The sequence below is a fragment of the Haemorhous mexicanus genome, chromosome 5, assembly GCF_027477595.1.
Source record: "Haemorhous mexicanus isolate bHaeMex1 chromosome 5, bHaeMex1.pri, whole genome shotgun sequence".
Lineage (NCBI taxonomy): Eukaryota > Metazoa > Chordata > Aves > Passeriformes > Fringillidae > Haemorhous > Haemorhous mexicanus.
This window is the reverse complement of record NC_082345.1, coordinates 47210951-47237265: the sequence shown is the minus strand read 5'-3', so window position 1 is coordinate 47237265 and position 26315 is coordinate 47210951. Positions and strand designations below refer to the sequence as shown.

The window sequence follows — 26315 nt, the reverse complement described above, 5'->3', positions numbered from 1 at the left end:
TCTAGATACAATTAGGTATTAAAGTGTTGCAGTAAATGCATAGAACTTTGGAAAGAAGGGATTTTTTTCTGCACTTTAAAATCTCCAAAAAAATGAAGTTTCTGGTGATGGCTCATTCAGCCTGGAGATAAAGATTGTCCCTCTCTACACTGCACTGCTGTGGCCTCACCTTGAGTAAGCAGTGAGTGCAGTTTCAGTCACAATGCAAGGATATAAAGCTATTCATGTCCAAAGGAGGACCACAAAGATGGTGCAGGGCCTCAAGGGAGAGCGTGTGAGGAGTGGCTGAGGCCACTTGGACTGTTCAGCCTGGAGGAGACTGATGGGAGACTTCACTGCAGTTACAATTTCTTTGTTAGGGGAAGAGGAGGGGCAGACACTGATCTCTGCTCTGTGGCGACCAGGGACAGGACTTGAGGGAATGGCCTGAAGTTGTGTCAGGGGTGGTTTAGGCTGGATATTCGGAAAAGGTTCCAGAAGAGGGTGGCTGGGCACTGGAACAGGCTCTCCAGGGATGTGGTCACAGCATGAAGCCTGGCAAGAAGTCTTTGGACAATGCTCTCAGGTGTATGGTGTGACTCTCGGGGATGGTCCTGGATTGGATACCCAATCCAGGTATTTGGATTTCAGTGATCATTGTCAGCCCCTTCCTACTCAGATATTCTAAAATGTCCAAATGCTCATGGAAACAATTCACCAGGTGATTTATTAAATAAATGAGAATAAAGCCTTTTAAATAAGCACTGACAACTACAGGCATGGTTCTAGAATCCTAACCTAAGTACAGTCTACACTCTGTGTCAAAAGATGCTCATGAAAACAGGAGTTTACTGAAACTCCATAAAAGAGAAAAAAGTGGTAAAACACTTGATGTTACTTAAAAGTGAAAAAAAATTTCTTTGTTGCAATCAAGGGGAATATCAACATGCCTACAAAATACGTGTACCACTATAGATAAACATACATGAAAGAATAACAAGTACAATGCCAAAATCACTTACATTTTTTATCGCTTCATAGACAGCCCTAAAAGTTGGTTGTTTATCATCGTGGTAAACACCTCTATTTCCATGAAGAATAAATATACCTTCTTCTTCAGCTGCCTTACAATTGCTTCCATAGATACAGTGGTCAGGCCGGTAATTCCATTGGCAAGGAAAGACATAAAGACTTTCTGTGTGGAAAAATGAGAGCTCAGGGTTAGGTATCAAAATTGTTTCAGGAAATAAACCAATATTTTCTTTATTTATTTAGGACAGCTTTATAAATTTCTGTACAGTTGTTTTGAAATCTAACAGTTAATTACACTCTAGCAAGCTCCAGTGCTGTCTCAAATGCTTTCAGAGAATTAAAGAAGTGAATAGTCCCTCGAAGGGATTTACCCAAAAGCCTGCTTATTGAATATTTTCCCGGATTTTTCTCCTGCAGATTTTTTTTTTTTTTCCATGGAAAAGATAACTTCACAATGTTAGGCTGAAAATCAATGTGGATTTACCTGGATTGTGAAAAAACATAATGTTCAATAGATCCTGATCACCCCATGTTATGTTCAGCTTGTACTTCTTCAGTAGTGGCATCAGAATTTCTCCCCATTGTAGCCGGACTGGTGTCATATCATTCTATTAAAGAGAACAAAGCAAAACCACACACATTCAGGGCAGTTACATCTACAGGGAAGGAAATGCCTTACAGAATTGCAGTAGCTTGCACTTCAAAGGTACAAACCTCAAATGTATAGATAACTTCTTCCCTTTAAACCAACAAGTCTATCTAAGGAAACTCATTACAGACATTTCCAATATGCTTTATTTCTCGATGATCGACTTACTGAAAAGTTTCCTTCTAATATCTTAAACCAAGAATTCTAAGAAGAGCAAGGGATTTTTTATACAGCAGAAGGATCCAATACCAAAACTGCATTTAAGTCATGTAGCAAATAGATGGGGAGTATTTCAATACCCACACATCATGCAATTTCTCTCTTTATCACAGTTATAATATACACAGGTTCTAACACTAACTGCAAAAATTCAAACCCATTCAGTATAAAATTAATTCTTAAATCGTTCCAAACACATACAGATAAAAAATACTGGCTACAAAGCAGTGTACAAAAATACAGAAATCCTTCAGAGGTTTTCAGAAGTATTTTCATCAAGTTGAACTTATTTTATTTAGTTGCTGAACTTGAACTTCCTCATCAACAAGACATCTTTTCACTAGCAAAAGTCAGTAAGAACTAAAGCAACAGCTGATACCAAATTCCAAATTCTTGATTTAGCAGAATCACTTCAAAAGAAAAGGAGTTTTTCTAAGGTTCTGGTTGAGGAGCAGCTACTTGGAGTAAATTAGCCAACACTGAATTCCATGTTAACAAAGGGATTCAAATCTGCAGTTTTAACGGTTACATATTCTAAAGCTAATCTCTTATCTTAACACTTTATTTAAGCTCAAGTAGAACAGAAAAGGAACAAGGCTGCTCACTTTGCACTCTGTACTTCACAGTTTTGAGAGTGTGGATGGAATAGCAGTAAGTCCCACAGAGAGAAAATTCCTGAACAAGTACAAGCATTGTACCCTTGCTTCTTTTTAAGCAAGTTGCCAAAAGAAAAATTATATTAGAACTCCAGTAAAGTTTCAGATTTGCATTCAGGAATATCGTGTTAAGAGACAGATTACCAGGAGCAAAACACTCAGTTTGAGATTTACAGTATCAAAGACTTCTTTCTCTGAGCTTTACACTGACAAACTAGAAAGTGCATAAAATTGCAGCTCAGTTTTTACTCTTCCCTCAGATCATTTCAGCCATCAAATATGAAGGGCTTTCAGAACTGAAGACTAAACCAAGAAATACTACAAGATTTCAGACAAGAATTAATACAAAAAAAAAGATCTATACCTTATATTATGCAAGAAGCCAAACAGAATATTACAGTCTCTCCTCTCCTAAAAAATTTATGATTATGATTGCCTGCAAGTATTCAATGAGCGCAGGCATAAGAAATGCACAAGAAAATTCTTCGCTAGTAAGAATTATCATTAGATTCAATGCAAAGTGATTAAATGAAATAAAACACGGGCTTTAACACTAAGCTAAACCCTTCCAAAAAAGCAAATAAATAAGACTGAATCACAGCCAGTAAAGATTACTCCCTCATCTGAAATTTGCAATTGCCAGAATACTGACCTAAGATTTAAGTTAAGGCAAAATGCTAAGAATTAAAATCAGAATTAAATTACCTCACTCATACCAGGCAAATCATGGTACAAGAATATACAATAACAAATACAGTTTTAAAGCAACACATAGAAATAAAAGTTTAAACTGATTAAGTCATTATTTAATAGAATTTTCTTTTCACTTGTAGAGTTTTAATAGCAGAGAAATCCAGAGGATATCCCAAGAAGATGCAAAGCAGGTAAGAACATGCATCACATAGTCAGATGTCTAGAAGCAATACTACTTGACAAACAGTGCTGTCAGATTTAAGAACTGGAAACTGTAATATTTCCATAACCTTTGCATAAATAGAAAAGAGCTATATATTAATAAAATAGCAGTGATATATAATGACACCAGTGTAGAAGCAAAAGAAACTACTTGAATAATTACTTGTTTCCCTTATTTAAAATATTCCATTATAAGGTGAAACAGCCTGAGAAGTAGGATTCTGATAGAACTGCTTTTTGGAAGTGACTCAAGTAAAAAAAACTCAAAGAAAAAATTCTACATTAATTTAAAAATATAAAGAATATAAGCCTTCTCTCCAGTATTCCACAACATGCAAAGAATCTTAGCAATTTGAGAAAAAAAATCCAAACGATAGTAGGCATTTCTGTGATGACATCAGACTGGTGATGACAGCCAGGTTCTTAAGAATTCTCAAAACTCTAGTTTATTTGAGCAGAAGAAAACATGCCAGAAGAAAATATATGGAGGAACATCAGGGTATTTTCTGGTATTTTGGGTTGTTTTTTTTGTTTGTTTGTTTAGCTTGGTCATTACTCATTTCTGTACCTGAAAACTTCTGCCTGACCAAGGCTGAAGTCAGACTTTAAAAAGCTGTCTTTTAGCTTTTAAAGTTAAATATTTAGCCTTTACTTTTTTAAAAATATTTAAGAAGAAAATACAAAGCTGAGGAAAAATTCTCAAATCACAGAGCAATATCTAAACAAACTGCAGCTGTGTCCTACAAACAACTGACCAATTTAAATTTCCTTAATGCCAAGGGAGAGCCAGCCCTCTGCCTTCTGTTTACATGATTCTACCCTGTTCTGACACTAACAATGTAGTGCTTACACTTACTGCATGTTTCTGTATGCTGATATATTTCAATTACCCAGCAGAAGGATTTCTTTTTTCTACTACTAGCAAATTGAACTGAATCACAGAAAGGACCAAACACCAAAGGCTACAACCAAGTAAAAAGAAAAGTAGGGAAGAGCAAATGGTAAGAGACAGGAACCTTCCTTTTAGAAGCAATTTGGTTTTGTGCAGGCTCACCATATTTCTTGAAACTACAGCTCTAAGCAACAATGAATAATAAAAAAAGTTATAATGGTTTAGGTCACAGAAGCTCCCTGAACTTTGTTTTTTTTTTCTAAAGCGTACCCATGAACCTCTACTTTGCACACTCTATCTGAAGTTAATTTATTTGGGGCTTGTTTGATTTTCTAAAAGCTTGTTCCCTTCCTTGACTGCCTGCATCTCAGGCATCAATAACCTTCTCAATAAATGTGACAGAAGTCATTCCTCTCTATTCACATTGCCTCATCGGTCTTTTTGTTTAAAAGCACCGTACTTGTAGCATTTGTTATATCTCTTTGAAAAAATTATCTACATCTATATGTACACAAATACAAAAAAGGTCACCTACTATTACCTCTTCTATATCCTAAACAGTCTTGAATGCTTTACATTCCCATTTTCTAACTACTGCTTAGCAGGGACAACATGTAGGCACTAACCATCAGAAGCTTCATTATGAATTCTAGTGTCATGTGCAGTTATGCAGTATAATGACCAGTATAATGCAGTATAATATTCAGTAACCCATCTGTGCACGCACATCGAGTTGTATACAAGCATACACATATGTGCATTTATTGCATGTATTTGTGCCGTACATACACAGAGACTTCACATACAAGATAAATAAGGTAGGACCAGAAGGAACAACATCCATTAGGCACCACCGACAGCCAGGGAGCTGGGATGCTTGTCTGAAATATCCTGACACTCCTGAGAAGACTGAGGAGGCTCAAATAGGTACGTGGATAAAAGATTACTTAATCCTGGAGCAGTACATGGAACTACAGGTTATTGCTACCCAGATGAACATCATAACCACTGGCTAAAGTCTCTGGTTCTATTTTTTATTTATCCATCTTCTGGACCCTTCTGACTCTTAAAAATCAATGTGACAACAGAATAAAGATGCTTAAAGGCCTCAAGCGGCTCAGCTTGTAATTTGGGCTACAACAGAGAAAGAACCCACAGTATTAAATCCATAACACTGGAGGAATATCCTGATCCAAAACTTTCACTTCGGATAAGTGCTCTAGCTCTACAGTATCATGCAAAAAGATCTATGGGTATTTTTAAAAAGATTAAAAAATTCCCAGTACTTATATACTCTTTGAAGAATTTGTTGAGCCTCCTGAAAGAATATAAACAAATTCACACCTTCCCATAACACAAGGAAGCATCTTCTAGTTCTACTGTGTTTCACTGGAATAGTTAATGGGACACAACATGGAACTGTTACCTGTAAGGTCCAAAAGCATCTGCAGTGTCTGGCAAGGAGTATTCGGACAGTCCCTACACCAGAATTTGGTCTACCTCTTTTCCAAAGGTTTGAGAATAGTCATTCCTTTGCTATCAGTCACAAGCAAAAGTCATACACTCTCTGACCCACTGTGTACAGACTCAGCTACACTTAGTTGTAATGAGAAGCCAAACCAGAATTCTGTCACAGTGTGAATAAAAGACCAACTTTATCTTAGTGTTTACCACACTGAAAACAAATCACTATACAGAAAATCACTGTCAGAGCTTAAGATATATTTAGCTTTCAATCCCATGTATTTCTCTTTATACTTTTCAGTATTTTCATTTCTCCATATGCTATAATCAGTAAAAAAAAGTAGACAATGCAAGATTTCACTGATGGTGTGTATATATATATATATATATATATCTATATACACACACACACACACACACACACCCCCATGCTGAAAGAAAGAGAAGTTTTCTTGGAGAAACTGCAGCCATATATATACTACAGCTACTATAACTTTTTACTTTTAACTACAACTGAAATAACCAATTCTCCATTTCTCTTAAATTCTCTGGATTTCCTTCAAGAAAAATACATAGCAAGAATGCTAGGATGAAAGCTGCTTATCACACTGGAAATGGGGGAGAATTAATGTCTTCTGCAAATTTATATTGCTCCTCTTATGGATGCTTCTTCCAGAAGCTTTTGACTGCATGATTATTTTTCCCTAATCAAACTTCTCTTTAACAGAGATGTACTTTCCCCCAAGCATCATCACACAAGCACTGCTTTTGTACTTGTGTTTCAAGTACATAAGAAAAATCTTCAAGTCTGAGAAGCAATGACCATTTCTACTGCTGTGTGCACTGCTTCCATGCATGCAGCAGTAGTTACTTTCATGACAAAGTTCTTTGTCTACAAAATCTAGGACTTCACAGGAAATAAAAAGATACTTAGGGTGATAATCACCTGGCTACAATGTAAAAGATCAAAATTTAGAAATCTTTCAACAACTTACTAAATGTTTTAGCACCACCTCCTGGTCATACAACTACACACATTTTACAAGTTTACCATAATTGTTTTTCTGGGATGCCTGTAGTGAAGAAATAAAGTGGGCATATCTATTGGCAAATGTAATTTACAGCAAACTGTATCAAGTCAAAGGATCTCTAAGGACTAAGAAAAAATAAATCAATCAAGCACAGTTGAAATTCAAGTCTTACAGTGAATGACATTTAAAAAATAGATCCTATTTTAAATACAGTGTACTTTGAGAGCATTTTTACAATAACAGAAAAAACATTTTGAAAAATACATATGAATATGAAACAGAAATAGAATTAAAAGATGGAAAGCCACCAAAAAAGCAATTGAGGCAACACACATACCTTGAAATATTTTCTTCTGATACGTGTCATATTCATTAGCATGACTCCAGAATTAATTCCAGTTACTCCATAATAGGGATGTCTAGCAAATCGATTATACCACCCAATACGAGGCTCTTCATGTTCTGGTGCCATTGCAGCAATTTGTGTGGAGTTGAATTCTCCCAGAAAAGACCAAATATCATCAACAGGCCTCAAAAACAAGATGTCAGTATCAACATACAGTAGTGAATCCACATTTTTGAGGATTAACTGTGAGGGAAAGAAATTTAAAACCAAAATTTTAAGTTTTATTGAACTTCTCTTAATAAAACACAAGAAAGTTAAACAAATTTTTGTCATATGCAAATAAATTCACTTTACACTGACAGTTTGCAGTCAACAAATTTGTCATCATTCCTTTTGCTCACATTTTAAATAATTTCTGTAGAGGGAAATAATTTTCATATAGAACAGCACTGCAAAGGCACTCATTCTACATTTTATATGTCAGGGCTCCTTAGAAGGTGGAGGCCAGGTGATGCCCTAACAGGCCAGCTCCTCTCTGGCTCCTGCTCCCTCGCTTGCCCATGCAGCAGGTCAAACAAGTGTTAAGAGCCCACCTTTGGGAGACAGCTGCCATGGCTCTAATTCCCCAAGCCTGAAGCATGTCCTCTGAAGGGTCTTAGATGAGCACATGCACAAAACACTGGCAACGAGAGCCTATTTCTTGTCTCCTTTTCTCTAGCACTTCTCAGACTCATGCATACAGGAGACTTTCCAATGGAATGGGGAGATGAGGTACGATAAATCCATCTCACCTCTGAGATGATTACATGACCTACACCTCTTTCTGAGGATACTGTGCCACAATGCATTTAGTGAGAAAAGGACTTTATAGGGTACTAGTGCCAGAGAAAAATGTGAAATTCAGAGGGTTTTTCTGGATGTCAAAAAAGTAACTTTGAGGAGTAGTAGTAGTTCTTCATTTAAAACCAAAGAGAAATCACATTAACAAGGACAGTCTGATGCTTCATAAACAGACTTCTGGATTGTCCTACTACAAAGTAACTTACTGGCAAAAACAGTCTTTGTGAAGCACATGGTTTAAATAATTTCTTCCATTCTGCTGCACTCTCAGATGGAAATGTTATTGGATACAATGTGTAATTAACTTTTCCTTCATAGGGGAATTCTTCAAGCTATGTGAAAAGAAATCACAAAAATTACTTCAATTCTGTAACAACCAAAAAAAATCAATTCGCCATTCAAATTGATACTTGAACACAAGTGCAATGCCTCTTTTCTACAATAGAAATCCAAGAATTTGTCAGCTAATCAAAAGATTTGAATAAAAAGTGGCACCTGCAAGCCACTGTGAAGAAAACACATCATATCAGATCAGACACAAAAGTAACAGGAAGCAAAATAAATTAGTATTACAAAAAGTATGTTAATTAAAACTCTTCCTCTCTTAACTACTTACCACAGAACAAATGCCAACTAAATATTACCAAATTTAATCTTACTCCACTTTTGCCATAGCTACTGTTTGCATAACAGTGTATATAAATTAGCATGTGTAACATACTAATGTCACAATTAATATGACATTTTAAGCACAAAAATAGTCAAACCCTCCAGTTATAGCTTCATCAGCTTCTAAAACTGCTACTCCAGTTATAATGTAATTTTAATTAACTGAAATTTTCTAAAATTATACATAACCGTATCTATCGTATTCAAAAACAAGTGTTCCACTTTCTCTAAACAATATAAGACTGACTCATGCTATAAGCACAGAGACAAAAAAAGGACAGATCTATACTTTTTTTCTTGTTAAGCCAACTCTAAATAAGCTCACACAAGGTAACTGGTTTGTGTTCAGAATATCAGGCTTGTATTTAACAGATTCAAGATGACAAATCAAGAAAGTTTTGGTCTGTCTCTAGAAGAAACTCTGGTATCAGCAGCTGGGATTCTTACACATGAAAAAATTTCAAAGATCCCCATCCAACACTACAAATGCCTTATTACTTTAGATTTCTGCATTTCTGCCACTCTATCAAACAAGTAGAATTGCTGTACATTGTGCTACAAACTGTGCTACAATTTGATTGAATACATTTTTGAATACTTACTATGTCTTTGAAACTCTCATGCAATTGGTCCTCAGCAAAAATATGAAAATGGAGAGGTTTGATGCTGAAAATAATGGCTGATCTCAACATAGTAACAGTCTCTTCCAGTCTTTCACCACAGGCCACCACTGCTAGATGCATTTTCTCAGAAGGATGTGTTTTCATATAATCATATCTGATACAAAAATATTTTTTCATTTGACATTATTTCTAGCACAGGCTTAAAGAAAAACTCTACTATTTACTGCAGCAAGCAATTAACAAAATACCCTTTACCATACTTAAACCAGCAAAGTATAATTCAACAGAACATACTCATATATACGGTTCAGGTTAAATGGAAGCATTCTCATAATCACACCCACCACCCCAGCCTACGAGGTGGAAAAAAGGTCTAGAAGATCTATACACATTTATTGTTTAGAATCTTACTGCTCAGTACTAGCAAGGAAATTCATCAAAATAGCTATGATAAAAGAAAGACTACATGAAATTACATTAAAATGTCAAAGGCTGACAGTAGATTAGGTCTATACATGAGTTTTTTTCCTTTTCCCTGGACTAAACACAGATATAGGAAAAAATGACAAATACAGCAGAGTTGAACTCAACAACAAAAGGGAGATAACACCTACTTCCAAGAAGTTCTGTTAAGAACATTTTTGACTGATCTAGGTTTTGTCCATTTGCTGCTCCAGTAAATCCTCTTCTGACAAACACACCCTTCAGCACTTCGCTCAAGCACTGACACACAGAAAGCTTTCTCCTGTCCTTCATCTTGCAGGAGTATAACGTGGGCTGGATGGGGGGGAAACTAATAGCTCAGATGGCCTTGTGGGGTGCCCTGGTGCTCCCAGTGGTTCTGAGAAACCCCTCAGGTACACTGACCACAAACACTGTCCATGGCCTTGAGGCTAAATCATTGCAAGGAGTGGGGACTGGGAAATCCTTTATTCCTGAAGACACCTGTGCAACAGTTAGCATGAGATGTGCCTGGAATGTATTATACAGGGCACATTTTAAAGTTATTTCATTACTTCTATATAATAGCCTAAAACTGTCATCAGGCAAATACCATTAGCTTGGCAGCAAACAAAGTGGGTATACCAAAAATCTCCTGGATTTCACAGATTTAGAAAGAAGAGCTTTCAGAAAAGCTTTCAAAGCTTTTAAACACACATCAACTCAAAGCCCATGTGGAAAACAATATTATGCAGCACTTGAGCTGTTTGCACAGACTATGGGAGGAGGAGGCTATTAGAACCAAAAGTATCTGAAGGTTTAAATTACAAGTTTAATGCCAAATTATGCACACAAAACCAAGTCTGAAGTTAGAAAAGACTTTACCAAGCTACTAACAATAGAGAAATGCTTGACAAATCACCCATTCTTAGAAACTTGTTGAAGACAGACACTTCAAAACAGAAATTACCAGATGTGATTCTAAGCGCATCATCTCCGCTCAATTTATGCAACCATGTAAATACATACATACAAGTTTTCCTTTAAATTTGCAATAGATAATATGCAAATATGCCTCTTTTCTTTAAGGCACAGAAGAGCTACACACATTATTTTTACTTCTACAAGGCAAAATGTAAGCAAAGTTATCACTGTAAAACTACTGAATTTGAATGCCATAAATAATTACTGCATTTAAAAAACATTATGAGTTTTGAAAGAATTTAATGCCCTGGAAATAAAAAAACTCCTTTTTTTTTCCAAAAAAATTTAATTAGATTATACAGCTTTAATTACATTAAGTCAAGGTCTGGAGCATTATTAAAAATCACATGGAAGAAAGACCTCATAGGTCAGATTTAGATCCAAAATAGGGAACCTAAATGAAGATGCTAACCTCAACTGTGTCCCAAGTCTCATTAAAGCCAACAGAGATCTAGTGAGCAGGTTATGGAGTATAGAGAGTAATCCATCTTATTTCAAAGTAAACACCTAAGGCCTGAATCAACTTTTCAACATAGGTATAGTGCCATTTAGTAAGTTCTAAAATATCCCACTTGATCTCCAGATGCCAAAAAGACTGAGTATTTCAGAGACCATTTTGTTTCTACTAGTCCTAAAAAGATGTCTAGGACATCCAAGTTCTTTCTGATTAACACCAACCACTAACATCTCAGCAGGTAAATGGCTGGTCACCTGGATCATCCTCTATGCCCTTTCAATTTCAGTCACTGTTTAAGACCTAACTGACATAGACACCAATATGCAGACATCTATATTCAGATGATTTAATCTGCAGATTAAAACCTTTTATAAATCCTGAAGCAAAATCTGAAAATTAGTTCAAGTTAACACACACACAAAAAAAAAGAATTTTGAAATATAATCAAGACATGCCCATTTAGACCTTTATACATAAAGCTAACTTAAACATTACACCATGCAGTAAGTAGTAATGTTAAACACAATGCAAGCTATGGTGAGGATAGCTGAAACCCAGAAATAAGTACACTGCCACAGTGTGAACAAGCTGGAAGCAGCAGATTAGCCTCATCACTAATCCACTGAAAAGGGAATTATAATAATTAAGCCCTGAAGTCAGGAGAGCCTACAGTGATATTACAAGGTCATGTGATAAATAAGGGCAAAACCTACACAAACAGCATAGCTGAAAGCCAAGCTCCTGAACTACATGTAACACACAGCCTTCCAAGAATAAAGTATGACAAAAATTATGCTGAAGAAACTCTAAAATGCACTAAGATTCAAAGACTGTAGTTTATTATTTCTACATCTAGTGACCTCTGTGAATAAAAGAACATTTTTAAGCCACACAACCAAAAACTGATTATGTTATAATGCTATTATAGTCACTTTGCTCACACAACCTCTTCTGTAACTTTCAGACTTACTGAGTCCAATATTTTTAAATCTGTGCTTAAAAATTATTTCTTAAAATGCAAAAAAAAAAAAAATATATATAGAAAGCGCTAATAAAAACTGAATTTCAGCTCGTATCAAATGGGAAACAGCTGGACTCAGATCCTTAAATTCACAACATAAAGTTTTATTCCTGAAGCAGATGGAGCAAGAAGCCATTGGAAAGAACAGACCACCATCCCCTCTGTGGACTATTCGCTACAAAGGGAATGAGACATATTAGATGTCAGAAATGTAGTAAGGCAGAAGGTAAGAGACTTTGGAACTGTGGTCCTTACTCCAGACTCCATGAAAAGACATCCTTTAGTGATTATAAGCTGCATTTGACTTCCCTGCAGACAGACCACTGAGAACCACAGCCTCCCTTTCAGCAAGCAGGCCTCAGTGCTGCTCCTCTCCCTTTCACACACACCTCTGTCCACTCCTATCCCCATCTTCATCCAGGAACACTAGTTACTGATAACCCTCACTTGCCAGCATCTTTCACTGTTTTTTCCTCTTTCTAATGTGAGAGGCAGTATGAAGTGTAAATTGTTCAGGAGAGCCTACCAGCTTGACCTCTCCAGTCTCACCTTCAATGTGAATGTGTCCCACCCACTGAGCCAATTATGTTTTTCATTATTTGTTTCACTTCCTTCTTCAATATTGTATCTACATGGATTTAGTTTTTACACTGATTTTTTCCCAAATTTTCTGCCTTCAACTGCTCCCTTCTTTTCCTACCTCTGTAACCCTTCTCCCCATCTTCCTTCCACTGCAGCTACCTCCCCAGAAGCCAGGGAAAGGAAAACCGAGCTCATTTAGATAACTGGTCTGGTATCTGTTATGACCAAGTGACACAAGATCTTTTGGCAATACATATTTTTTTTAGCAGTTCAGTTGCTGAGTTGACAATGAGCAAAATAAAATTTATTCTACAAGAATAAATCAAGTAACTTGTCTGAAGCTAAACAGGTTTGGTATCAGGAATCACAGCTCTGGTATGAACCTTTAGTGAAAGTCAAATAGAGGTCCTGTAAGGGCTAAGATGCTTTCAAAAGTGAGGAGATACTTTCAAAAAACTTGTTGAGAAGCAGAAAAACAAAAAAAATGTAGATTTCTTTATATGCACATTTCTAATTAATAATAGCTCCATCTTTTGGTGTGGGAGAACCTAGTGGAAAAGCTGGAAAAAAGCAACAATGGAGTTGCTTTTAAAACACATATGTTTTACAATATAAAATTTTTAAAATACAAACTGTGTTTTAGTAAGGATGTTGGATAGACTAACAAAGAAAACTTGACAGACCTAATTTCTAAAAAAAAAAAAAAAATCCAATACTGCGGTAGTCCTTGCTCCTGCAGGGAAAATAAAAAACCTCTGGTAATTAAAATAGAAGAGAAAGAAGGTACCTATAACCTAGTAAAAAATACATAGCAGGATGCCATGAAAGGATTTGAGTCTTTAGCAAGAAATAAGAGAATTTAATTTTTGTGAGGATACTAATTACACATGAGGGATAGGGACAGTAAAAATAAACAAAACACTCGAGACAAACCTCCACACATACTTCCATGAGTTTAGGAAACACATTTAAAACAATTCACTTTTGACAATGCGAGTAAAAAATCCATATGTTAAAACATGCTACTCAGCAGCAGCAAAAGGCCAGGTACAAGCCTTGCCCTGAAGTATTTCTGTGCCAAGTGTAGCCCTTCATTCTACACTGATTAATTCTAATGTTAATAACCTCTGAGAGAAGAACACAGGATATCCTCAGTGAATCTGCTATAACAAGGTTTTCCAGAGCCTGTCTGTCAAGACACTGCCTTATATTTAAAGATGTTTACCATGACACATTGTATATTGAATTAGCATTTCTAGGTCAATTACAGCTACGAAGCTGTAATTTGATAGTAAGCTGCAGAGGTATGTTTTGACAGGTTATACTTTTCTAGAACCTTCATGGCATCCCAGCTGCACTTCCTGGGGAAAAAAAAACAACACAAATTTTATTGTCCCTAAAATACACACCAGCTCCACAAACGCTTAGCTCCGTCCTTTAGACTTGACACAAAGAACTGCAGTAGAGGTCACCTTTATTTGTATAAGGAAGTTTTCCTATTCTCACATAACACATGGAAAGCACAGGTGAGAGGGTACCAAAACCTCAGGAATATCCTGTATACAGCTCCATCTAATTGGTGTAATAGAAGTGGTTTTCATCATTAGCATAAAAAAACCATTAATAATATTCACTAAACTGCAGGGAAAGTATTTTCACATAATCAAACTGTATTATTTCAAAGCTGACACTACAATATACCTCAGAGAATCAAATGGTAGACATGTAAGTACAATAGAGATGGCTTACTTATTGCATCCTTTTTCCTTTTAATGCCCTGTTTGATCTAAATCAACCAACCGCTAAGAAACCTAACCCAGCAGCCTTTAGTCACCAGAAAAGACAAGGCAAATAGGCAGAGTAAGAAGGCAGCAAAGCTACACTGATTAAAATCCAGCTGTTAAATCACTCCCACTCTTATTACAAGTAGGATCAAGGTAACTACAGAAATTACCTGGATTTGAAAGTGATGAAAATTCTAGTTCTTACTTAGTTTTACATTCTACTACAGCACTGCATGTAAAACATGTAAATAATCAAGAGCTTATTTTTTAAAAGTACACTAATGATACCACTGCATATGATGTCCAAATGTAATCTACTCAACTGCCAACTCAATTAGTAGATTAGATCTGAAGTTACAATATATGAGTAATTTTAAATTGACTATAAAAACTGAAGCCCCATGCTCCAATGAGCCTGCTAATTTAGAGAAATTCCTTTTTTCAGGACTATCAGAATCAATTTCAACATAACCACACAACATGAAGCTCAATATACCCAAAAACTTAGTGAAACTTACTACTTTAGCAGGCAACACAAGTTAAACCCACTTAGTTGCAACAATCAGCAACTGAAATCAGCCTGGTCAGCCATAGTGATGACCCCTAAGAACTTCTTCTTAGTCAGTCCCAGTAGGAAATAAGCAGCCATACCAGCTAGACAATACTGAGCACCTTCAAAGGTGTACTAGAAAAGAAAAGCATCATCTAGACCATGCAAAATCTGAGCCTCATGTTACCTTTATCAGCGTTTTTAGAGTTTTGATAAAGTCTATACCACTGTATGTAAAAGCAATCTCTTACTTCCTCTGTCAAAGTGAAAGCCAACAAATACTCTGTGCCAGAATAAAGCTGATAATCAGAATGGTGGTGAAAAAATGAAAAAATGTGAAAAAATACAAAATCCTTCCCACATACAGCAAAAGCAATTGATCTTACACTGACTAACCTGAAGATCTTTATTATTCATTATTAGAACCAGCACCTGTTCAGAGGTCATCAATTTCAAATGATCTTCAACTATTGCATGACTCATACTGAAGTCTACATACACACATCTCTCTCTTAAAAATTTTCCAGATTCTTCTATACGTCTCCAACATTTCTATCACACATACTTGAATCTTAAAAATCCATACAATATTAGTTTTCACTTAATACACTTAGAGCTACTTAGAGGAAATAACATAGAAAGTTGCATTTCATAAGCATTTCAAAAGTGTCTATGCCAAGTTCTCTCAAGGGTAAACAAATCCCTGTGGTTCTGACATCCAGGAGAAAAAGCTAAGTGGAATTACAAGTTAGAAACAGAGAGATAATAAGCTTTTTTCAACAAAAATACTTAAAAATCCAAAAGCTCCCAATGTTTTAAAAACTTAGTGGAAAATGGAAAGGAGACATTCTAACTCTGAGATAAATTACAGCATCTCACTGAGGAGTTCAACAAGCACTGAAGTCAGCACAACATATGGGGATTAATTAAATAGTAAGATATTATAAAAGAATCCAGCTTAATGTGAAATGTTTAATCTGAACACCACACACCCTTTACTCATTTAAGCAGCTTTTTTTCTTTCTATTTCAAAATGTATAAACATGAAAATTTGAAAACATTAGGAGTTCACCATGAACCATGTTTCACCTGAAAGTGGACTCATCCAGTAAAGTCATAATCAATGCATACTTCAACTGAATTGTCTTCACAGCCACACATGGAATTCTTAATAGATTAATACAAATTAGAGCTTAAGGTATGTGTAAATAAATTGCATGGGATTTGTCCATTTCTGGTGCCAAGGTTCCACTTGCCTCAAGCCTGACAGACTATCCAGAAAGGAAGCTTTCTACTATTTTTGTGCGTTACTCTGTATTCATGGACTTCTTCATGGACTGCTTAGTGGGGTCAGAAGACAGCAAGACCCTCTCCCGTCTCAACACTACAAGTGTTAGCCTGGCCCAGATGTCTAAGGATTAAATGAAGCTTACAATCACATCCTGTCCCTCCACCTACCATAAGCTAAGCCCCTACACCCTCAATCACAACAGCATTTCATTTATCCCACTGCACTAAACTTCATAGAGCTAAACTACCAAAACATAACCTATAAGGGAAAAAAAGTTATTTGTCTATTCAGATAGCTAAATCTGCCTAACAAAGTCATGTGCATCCCTATGAATTGACACAGTATGGATTGCTACCAATGGCAACGAGAAAAACTCAGCAGCCCCAGATTGCTGATGCAGTTCACTAACAGAATAAAAATCAATCTAAGTAACCTCTTTAAGGAATTTCTTGACAACTATTGAGCTTAAAAAGCACTGACAACACACAAGCAGAGAGGAATAAGGGATCTAAAGCCTTTCCCACAATACTTTTCAAAAAAATAGTAAGCCTTGTGAAGCTAAGCTTTTCTTCCCCTTTGCTTTCCCAGAAATATTCAAGCTTCATACTAACAGGAAAAGATAACCATATCAAAGGTTATCAACAAAATTAACAAAATTTTAAATGCAAGAAAAATTTACTTACAACTTTGGTTATATACTGAAGAGAACTATGCAGGTTAGAGAACTACCTGACAAGCAGCTTACTTTTCAAGTTACCTGTGTAATGTGACAGCCTAAAACATCTGAGCCACCATGTCAACACATTTAAACTTATTGTTAAAAATGAAGCATTAAGGTAGACAGTCTATTCTTTAACATACTAAATGTTAAAGAACATTCAAAATGGTCTCTTCAATGCTTTCAATAAAGTACCCTCCTTAAAATCTATGTAACATTTAACTTGAATAAAAAAAATCCACACATACTTACTAAGCATATCATTTTACTGCAAGTTACATCACAGGTATTAGTGCACAGCAAATTTTATTTTAGGAAAGTAATTTATCATTCACTTTTCAGACACTATTCAGACAGGCTTTTAACAGATGTTAGCAAATTTCTATATAGTGAAGCAACATAACTGAAATAATCTACTCTTGGTAGTAACACTTGAGTCTACCATTCCAGAACATAATGTAACAAGAAAAAACCCAGCTAAAGGCAACCACAATATTAGCAGGTGAAATGCATGTGACATAATCAAGATATTTTGTTTTGCCATCTTGCTAAAGAGCCAAAAAACATCAGCTACATCTGTCTGCAATCAAACAATAAAGTACTATTTAACAACATCCTACCTAAAAGCAGCTTCCCAAAAGCAGTTCATTCCACAAACATCAGAGGGCAGCATCCAATAGGAATTCCAGAAAGATACAGACAAATTCTTACACCTAACAGAATAAGACAAAAATAACCTACATAAATGTTACTGATTTTATGGCAAACTTAAATGGATAGTCTCCTAGCTCAAGCATAACTTGAACAGTTAATTAGCTGGCAGAAAACTGGCTATGTAATGCAACTTGAATACAAAGGAGAAGGTATTAGAAGCCAATCAGAATTTTTTAAAGGTACATCAGTCCCATCCTTTAGCCTTTCCTCTTCATGTATTTTCAGAATGAAAAAAACAGAGAGGCTGAGATTTTTGAGGATCCTTCTATGTTCTAGGCTTAAATTAAGCCCACAGCTAACAAGTGAATGGCAACACTTATTGCTAGAAAGAACTTCAGCTTTTCAATACCTTTGCCTACTCAAAGTGGAAGAACAACTTTAACTTTTCATTTTTGAGGTTACGTTGTCCATTTAACACAATCCCTAGTCACCCATTACTCTAGTCAGTGCAAATGTGCAAACTGGATTTTTAATAAAATACAGGACTTAGCAGCACCAAGAAATTCCATTGTTCCGTAAGAAATGGTTAATGCAATAAAGAAATAATCACAACATTTCACAAGTTTTCTTTCTACATACTAAAAGCAAGGCTAATTTATTTATTTGTGCTACATTAACAGCTAAAAAAAGCAGGTTTTACTAGTTCATCATTATATTTATGCAACAGCAGTACAGGAAATACAGAAACAAAAGTATATATTTCAAAAGTTCCGGTGAGAAAATCAACATCAGGAATTACGATCTGAAAGGAGTAAGCAGAATATTGTAGGGCAAGAGATACTTTCTTGAGTGACCTTCTCTGCTCCCTGCCCTGGTGATACAAAGCCAGTAGTGTTTATTCTCCTTTGAAAGTTAGTATCTGTGAATGAAAGACATGTGCAAGAAAACCAACAAAATAGCTGCTGATTTTCATCAGCAGTATTTAAGGACTATTTGTCAGAACTCTGCTGAAAGTTGGCTCTGCAAGTTTGAAATTAATCAGTACCATTTTGGTAGCATAATCTGAAACCTGTGAAGGCCAATGTTTCTCAAATACCAGAAAATAATAGCTTAATGTAGCATCAAAAAATATCAAGATTAGTAATTTCTGCTTTTTGTAACACTTGAGAAAAATGACCTGATAAATACAGTGTTTCACAAAGCCTCATTTAAGTGCTGTGGGGGATGGTGCAGTTCTTTGCTAGATCGCAGGAAATCCTTGAATTCTGTAGAGAAATGTGTTCACAAGAATTTTCAAGTAAATTTATTTCATGACTTAAGAAAGCTCTCCACAAATAAATACCCAGGTACAAAAAGTGAAAATATAGACTGCAACTCTATTTCAGGTTTATCCACACTACTCTTTACCGAAGTATAAAACCATGAGTTCCCTCTGCCAGGTTCTTTCTTGCATTATTCTTTGTGGTTTTTGAAGTTTTATAAAAACTCCAAGGCACATAAGGTCTTGCACTTATATGAAGAACAATCTTTACGATCTCTACTACTAGCTTTTTGAAGTAACTGTTTCTCATTGCTTTTAAGATAAATTAATAGACAATCTCTCCAAAAGAGTTGTGTGGTTTGGAAGACTATTATGCTATTATTACAGGGGAATCCTCTTTCAGTTGTCAACAAGAGTTTTCCCAGTTGAGTATTACCCTACGCAAACTACCAAGGCAAGAGGTAAACCTGAAGTAATGGCTGTGTCACTTCTCTGACACATTAGGCCTTTCCAACATTCCATTTAGCACAAGATTATCAGCCCTGGGTTTGATTCATAAACTGCATATTTAAAACAAAAGTGTTACTAGGATACATATGTATGCAATTCACCTAATGTTAGCTTAAGACTCTCCTGTCAACAGCAATCTCCCTCAGTTGACCACATGCTAACATATTCCCCAAAGTTTTTCATATAAAGGATTAAGATACTGGAATAACTGGACATTTTCTTCTTGTCATTCACATTAAGATCATTTAAAATGCCATTCATTAAGGTATTTTTTTACTTGAAATGAAATTTGATGAAAGCTTGGACTACAAACAATTGCTTTATAGAGCTAGGGAGTTGCATTGTACCTGTTCACAAACAGGTACAGTCATTGTTACCTCAGAGAGGTTACCAGTCAGACAGGAATAGTCACCTTCAGTACTACCGAGGGATATTTTGCTCACATCTGTAATTGTTATGTGATTAAAGGCCAGTCCCCAGAAATAGAAAGCAGAAAATTATGTAAGGTGACAAAAAATAAACAAGGCACAGGGAGAATCCTAACACAGCCCCAATTTACAGGGGCAGAAAGAGCCCATGAACCAGGCAGATGATCCATCCACCAGCCTAGGATACAGGAGAGACTCTCCAGGCCAGTTTACCAACTGGCTAATGGGGTTACTGCCTGAAAGGGCGCAGGACTCATTGTGGGATCAAAGGTGCACGGGGGAGGAGGGAGAATGCAAAAAACAGAGAGCTGGTAAGAGGTTCCAGTCATGTGAAGACTGCTGTTTTCCTAGGTGTGGGAATGGCTCCCTTCCATCCGCACATGCAGAGGTCAGAGCGGCTGCAAGTGAGAAGATGGCCCCAGGTCCTAGGGCCCATGAGCCTGCGGAGCCAGGGACTGGAGAGATGCGTGTGCACACTGCACGTGGGTGGGTGCATGCCTGGTAACCACCAGCCACCAGACCAGCCTGCAAGCAGAGCAAGAGGCTGGGGAGCCAGGTGTCAGACAGGTCCTGAGACTGGGCCAGACTCTGCAGAGAACAGCGAGTCTGAGCTACTGAAAGAACCTCTCACACAGCCACAAGACATTAGGGTCTGAGGGACGGCAACTGGAAGCACCAGAAAGTCTGAGCTGGCCACCTGGCGTTTGAGGAGTGGCTAATGTGGTCAGGACCAGCTATCCAGAAGACTCCTTTTCATGAGGCAATCCTGTGGCCAGCTGCCATAATGCTAAGGCCAGTAACTGGAAAGTCCAGCACATTCACCTGTACGTGTGTCTGCACATCCAAGAGGGTGTGAGTACCAGAAACTGAATTGGGTCTGCAAGCCTCGAGGATTCACACACTCGGGTCAGCAACAGTGGAGGCCAGAGGACCAGGAGCCTCTTCTTGGATGGACCAAGTGTCTAAGGCCACTGGAGGAATCCACCTTACATACACTGATGCATTTTTCATTAAAACCTTTCACCCTGATAAGTCAGAGAAAGGAACAGGATCAGGACACTTGTTTGTGGTTGTGCAAGTACTGTTTCCTGTGTGCTGATCTCTGTGGCCAGCCATGTGTGTTTGCACTAAGAGCCTATGATCCCACTGGAATAAATGCTCCAATTTGCTACTGCCTGGATACCCAGGAACATGGAAATGCAGCAGCCTTCCTTCACCACACTACTGGGCTGGACAATTCCTAACACGTACCACTGTCAAAAATATAAAAAAGAAGAAATATGAAATTTCAAAATTCACTGGTGTCATAGAGAAGCATTCTCAGTGATCTGTTTGCCATTTCAAAGCATCTCTTCCTTAAGCAACCAGCCACTTCTTAACTACTTTTATCAGTTAATCTAGCTTCAGCATGCCTGGGTAGCAGAAATTTTAGTATTGCAGACACAGAAAAGGTGTCTATATTGTGACCTGAAAACTTTTCAGAATGAAAGGACAATTTCAAATTAGTTTGCAAAATACATAGCAGTGCCTAAGTTGCAGTCATGAAGACTGAGGCCCTGTGCTCGGGCAAGTCAAGTTTTAACCACAAGAAATCTCTCAACAATCAGTGGTAACCTCCTTTTGTTGGTGGAGTTCATGGTTGTCAGAAATACTTTTCAATCCACGTGGCATGTTTGTACTACTGTAACTCCGCAGCAAACTTAGCAGAATGTCCAAACGGTGAGGGGTGCAGCCCTGATGACTATGTTCCTGTCAAAATTCCTTTCCTTAACAACCTAAGTTTTATCAACTGCATGAACCAACCAATAGACAGACTCATGTCTCTCCTACAGCACAGCCCACAAGTGCAAAACAGGAAGGATGCATTTCCTTCCTGCTCATAAACACACAGAAGTAAAAAACTGGGATGATAAATGCTTAATTCAACTCCAAAATGAACTAAGAATTTCTAATTCTCCTCAACAGCTTTTCTGAACATCTGCAGCAATACCACAAATTTGTTATGATGTAGTTTGTCACAGAAGCAATGGCTTTACTAGATAGGAGATAGTCAATGCAATGCTAGATGTCTGATACCTCAGCTTTTTAACTGGAAAAATCTTGATAACGTTTCATTGCTTCACAACATTCCTATGCAAATAATATTTGCTGGTCAAATGCTTGCCAAATTCAGCAGAGTTTTTAAATGAAGTTTCAATTTCAAATCATTGAACATTTAATCCTTTTAAGTTTACCTCATATTTTGAAGTGCTTTGACAGGTTCTGGGCTGATTTCTTAAAACAAGAATAGCTGAGAAGCAAACTGGTGAAACTGCTGGTTAAGCTCTGATACCAATGAAAACAGCTGTGTACAGGCCAAGGAAAGAACGAGCCACCTGTTATAACCACCTTCTTCTGCTAGGCTTGTGGATATACCTTCTACCCTTTTCCATGCACCATAATCCACCTAATTTTCCCTCTGCCAGAACAGTTAGAGAGCAAGAGACTGGTGCAATCAAACATCAGTGCCACACATAGCAGAACGGTATGGCTGGCAGCACAAAAATGCAAAACTACAGTGTAGAGGAAACATGTTCCTTCTTAAAAGGGTCAAATTCACTGACCCCACTAAATTCACAGAACTGACAACAGACTGATTCCTTCTGTATATCTCAAAATTGCTATTATTAGAATAGCACTTTTTTAGACCTGAATAGAAAGATGAACGTTATCTGCCTAACTGAAGTGGCAATACTGACAAAATATTGCCTTCAAGGGAGTAAACAGCTCCTCCCAGTTTTGTATCATCTGCAGTCCTGCATCCAAGGCATTTATGAAGATGTCTTAAAGTGTTCTTCAGCTGTTTATATCAAGTCTCAAGATACAAGCCTTCAGTCTCCAGTCCTCTTGTTCCTCAGGCTAGAGTAGTGTTTGAAACAAACAACTCCTTACTAAACTGATTACTCAATAAATTCCTGTTAATTATTATGTTTATTGGAGGACCCTGCCTTAAGCTGTAATTCTAGTTTTAATATGGTACTTCCTTTTAAGTCATTTTCTTCTTAAACATGTCACCACCATTGCTAAATTCTTCCAGGTGTACTATTCCAAAGCCTTTTCTGATGCTTGAAGTTTTCATGTTTGCATGCTTCCAAAAACTAACAGAAAGTTCAACGTCTCCCTCCCCTATCCCAGAGCATGATGGAGTTCTTTCTGCCCACCAAACTAGACTATTCAGGCAAAGAAAACACTTTTTGGCTAAAGAAAACAGAAAAACACTGCTGAGTGTATGAATGCCCTCAGATGATAGATTTGCTTTGCTAAACTGTATTTCAAAGCTATCAGTGAACACAGCTGAAGCAACCCATTTATGAAAGTTACTATTAATGCATGCAAAATTTAAACTTCAAGGATTAGAAGGTGATCTAAATGCAATTTACTCTGTGAGGTTATGCACCCTTCAGGATACTACATGATCACCAGACAGTCAGAAGTGGGCATAAAACAGGTATGTGGCCATAGTGCTCAGTCTCTACTGGAGAAGTAGCTGATGTATAAAAACTGAAAAACACCAATACATTCAGCAAGATGCGTGTGTCACAATAGTGAACTAATGCAGTTTAACACTCAAGAATAATTTACAAATGCATCATTCAGTGGGACATTTCTTAACTGCCACAGGACAGAGCTTTTCCTTAAACAAAAGCCTTTTTTCTTTTCTAAGAGTCTGACTCACAAATAAGTTTTGCACAAGCACTTTCTGCAGAAACAGCACGTTTCAATAACTTACAACAGGGGATGTTTATCCTCAGCCTTCAACCTGACAGCAGTTTATAGGCAAAGAATTCCCACACAGGTGGCAACACACACTGGTTTTGCAAGGGGATGTACCCCCAAAAAACTGTATACAGTGGAATGCTTTGTGGCCCTTGAGACCTTTAGAAAAGAACTTTTGTCAGTTGGTAAAACTTTTCTATTTGACAACAGGGGGAGATTTATCTCATCGGACATAACTGCAGCAAGAAGCTTCTTGCACCTTGCTGAGGCTCTTCTCCACTCATATATTTAATTTTAAAACTACACTTTTAGTACAAATACTAGAACAGTATAGCTTTTAAAATAAACTTGGTTCTTCTTTTGCTTACTAGCAGTGTGATGCAGCTTAAAGTCATTTCAGTGTTCAATAGTAGAAATCATTTATTTACTTTATTATCTTCTACCTAACTAAAGTTTGCTTTATTTAAACTGCATGTTTTCTTTACTAAAACAAATATCATACATATGGTCTTTTTCATTGTATTTTTATTTAGAACAAGTAGATTTCACCACTCACAAGAAGTGAGTTCTTCACAAACTAGAAGGGAGGCACAATTATCCTTACATTTTTTTCATGTTAAAATCTGTATTAACTTGAACTAATACAAAAACACGGGGGGGAAATTCTTTTAAGTAGTTACACCAGTCGAAAGCTGGGTTTCACATTTCCAGTGACTCCACCCCTAGTAACTCAGAATGCTGTTTCATGGTATTCCAAGATTATTAAGTCAGAGCTTGTCATCCTGCCATCCTCCGTAAGTCCTTTACAACAGCATCGACACTTTCATAATTACATGATGAAGCAATACATGATGAGCGCTGAGTTGGCCAAAAACTAGGTAGTTTTCAAGCAGGTCACCACACCAGATCGGCTCACTCGTATGCTCAGAGGAGCACAGGCAGTACAAGGACTGGGGGGCGCCAGAGCTTGTACAACACTGGGAAGCAGTGACCATCGCCAAACCAACAAACTCACTTTGCTTTAAACTGCCGCGGAATCTGAGCAGAGGTAGAGCTAGACTGGCCCAGAATGGTCAGGTCTTAATTTTTCCTCCATTTTTAGTAACAGATTTCTCATCACTCCTCTTTTCCTGGCTTTAGGGTTCCAGTAGCCACAGGTGAACAGGATTATAAAACTTTAAAAAAGGAAAACTAGTACTTTCCATTCCATGATCTCAACCACCATTTGGCCACACTAAAATTTCTGCTGACAGAGGGCAACAGAACTCTGCAGGGTGAGAGATGCTCGGATATGCAGCCCTTTAATTACAGAACTGAACTCACTGCTTTCCGTGGGAAGACTGGCTATATTAAGGTATCCCATAACAAACAGTTTTGGTCCACTAAAGTTATGTTCCAGAACCTACAGTTACTAAGTTTCAAACCTGAAGGAGCACCACGAAATTTTCTCCTTTTGGAAGAATGAAACACAACCCTTCACTCTCCCCGTCCCACCCAGCAGCAGCCAGGGACGGGCGTAGCGCCGCGGGGACGCGCACGGGGGCGGCCTCGGTCGCCGGCAACGCCACTCCTGAAAGTTTTCCTCGCTTGTTTAAGGCTTCCCCACCGCCAGCGCCCGGCCCGCGGGAGGCCGGGAGGGAGCGCAGAGACACCACCGCCCGCCGCCCCCGAAAGCGCCGCCAGGCCTCAGCGCCGCCGCCCGGCCGGCACCGCGCAGCCGGGGGCGCCCGCGGCCCCGCTCCGCCCGCGGCCGGCACGGACAGCGGCGCGCTCCCGCGCCTCCGGCCCTCCCCGCAGGAATGCGGCGGGAACGGCCGCCCGCGCCCGGCCCCGGCCCCGGCCCCGCGCCGCGTACCTGCCGGTCCCCGCCTCGCCTCGGCCCGCGCTCCCCGCCTGCCGCCGGGCGCCGGGCGTGGCGGGGTCTCGGGCCTGCCTCTCGCGGCCGCCGCCGCCGCCAGGCTCCTGCTCCAGGGAGAGGGCCAGCTGGCTGAGGCCGTAGAGCAGCGAGCAGACGGCGCAGCCCAGGCACAGCAGCGCCACCCGCGCGAAGCGCCGCATCCTCCCGCCCGGCGCGGCACAGCCGGGCGGGCCCGCGGCTCCAGCGGCAGCACGACGGGAGCGGCCGCGGCGCGATCCCAGCGCGGTCCCGGCGTGCGAGGGGCGGGGCGGGGCGGCCGGGGGCGGGAGCGGGGCAGGGAGCGGGGCCGGGCGGGCCGCAGGGCGGAGCCGTAGTGGCGCCCACGGTTTATTTGCCCCAGAAGCGAAGAAAAGCGCGCCTCCCTTGTCCCGCTGCGTCCTTCCCTCCATCGCGGCCCCCTGTTCAGCCTGGTCTCGCCCCCATTCAGGCCTCCCGAACTTGGGCCCTGGAAGAAGTCGAGCGACGAAGTGTCCAAAGTAGAGACGGTGGCGGTCCCGGTCTGTTCCGCACTGCTGCGGCCTCACCTCCAATCCCCTGTGCAGTTTTGAGAGCCTCAATATAGGAAGAATGTAAAGCTGTTAGAGGGTGTGCGTCTTCGTTAAGGGCTAAAACTCCCTCAAAATGACACTCTTTCCTTGCTCTCAA

The 26315-nt window shown here is 38.6% G+C and overlaps 1 protein-coding gene across 2 annotated transcripts in view; it reads right to left on the bottom strand.

Moving 5' to 3' along the window:
• The window catches only part of GXYLT1 (glucoside xylosyltransferase 1), a 28798-nt gene extending 2946 nt beyond the window's left edge, over positions 1-25852 (bottom strand). Inside the window, exons 1-7 of one of the 2 annotated variants that reach the window (XM_059847072.1) lie at positions 25608-25852; positions 17764-17856; positions 9295-9469; positions 8230-8355; positions 7175-7426; positions 1496-1619; positions 1002-1174 (exon numbers count right to left, since the gene is read on the bottom strand). In XM_059847072.1, coding sequence (XP_059703055.1) covers positions 1002-1174; positions 1496-1619; positions 7175-7426; positions 8230-8355; positions 9295-9469; positions 17764-17856; positions 25608-25810 — 1146 coding nt within the window. In that variant the 5' untranslated portion in view covers positions 25811-25852. The remainder of the gene's footprint in view (positions 1-1001; positions 1175-1495; positions 1620-7174; positions 7427-8229; positions 8356-9294; positions 9470-17763; positions 17857-25607) is intronic. The other variant, XM_059847073.1, reaches the window with a different exon arrangement.
• Between the last annotated feature and the right edge of the window lie 463 nt (positions 25853-26315).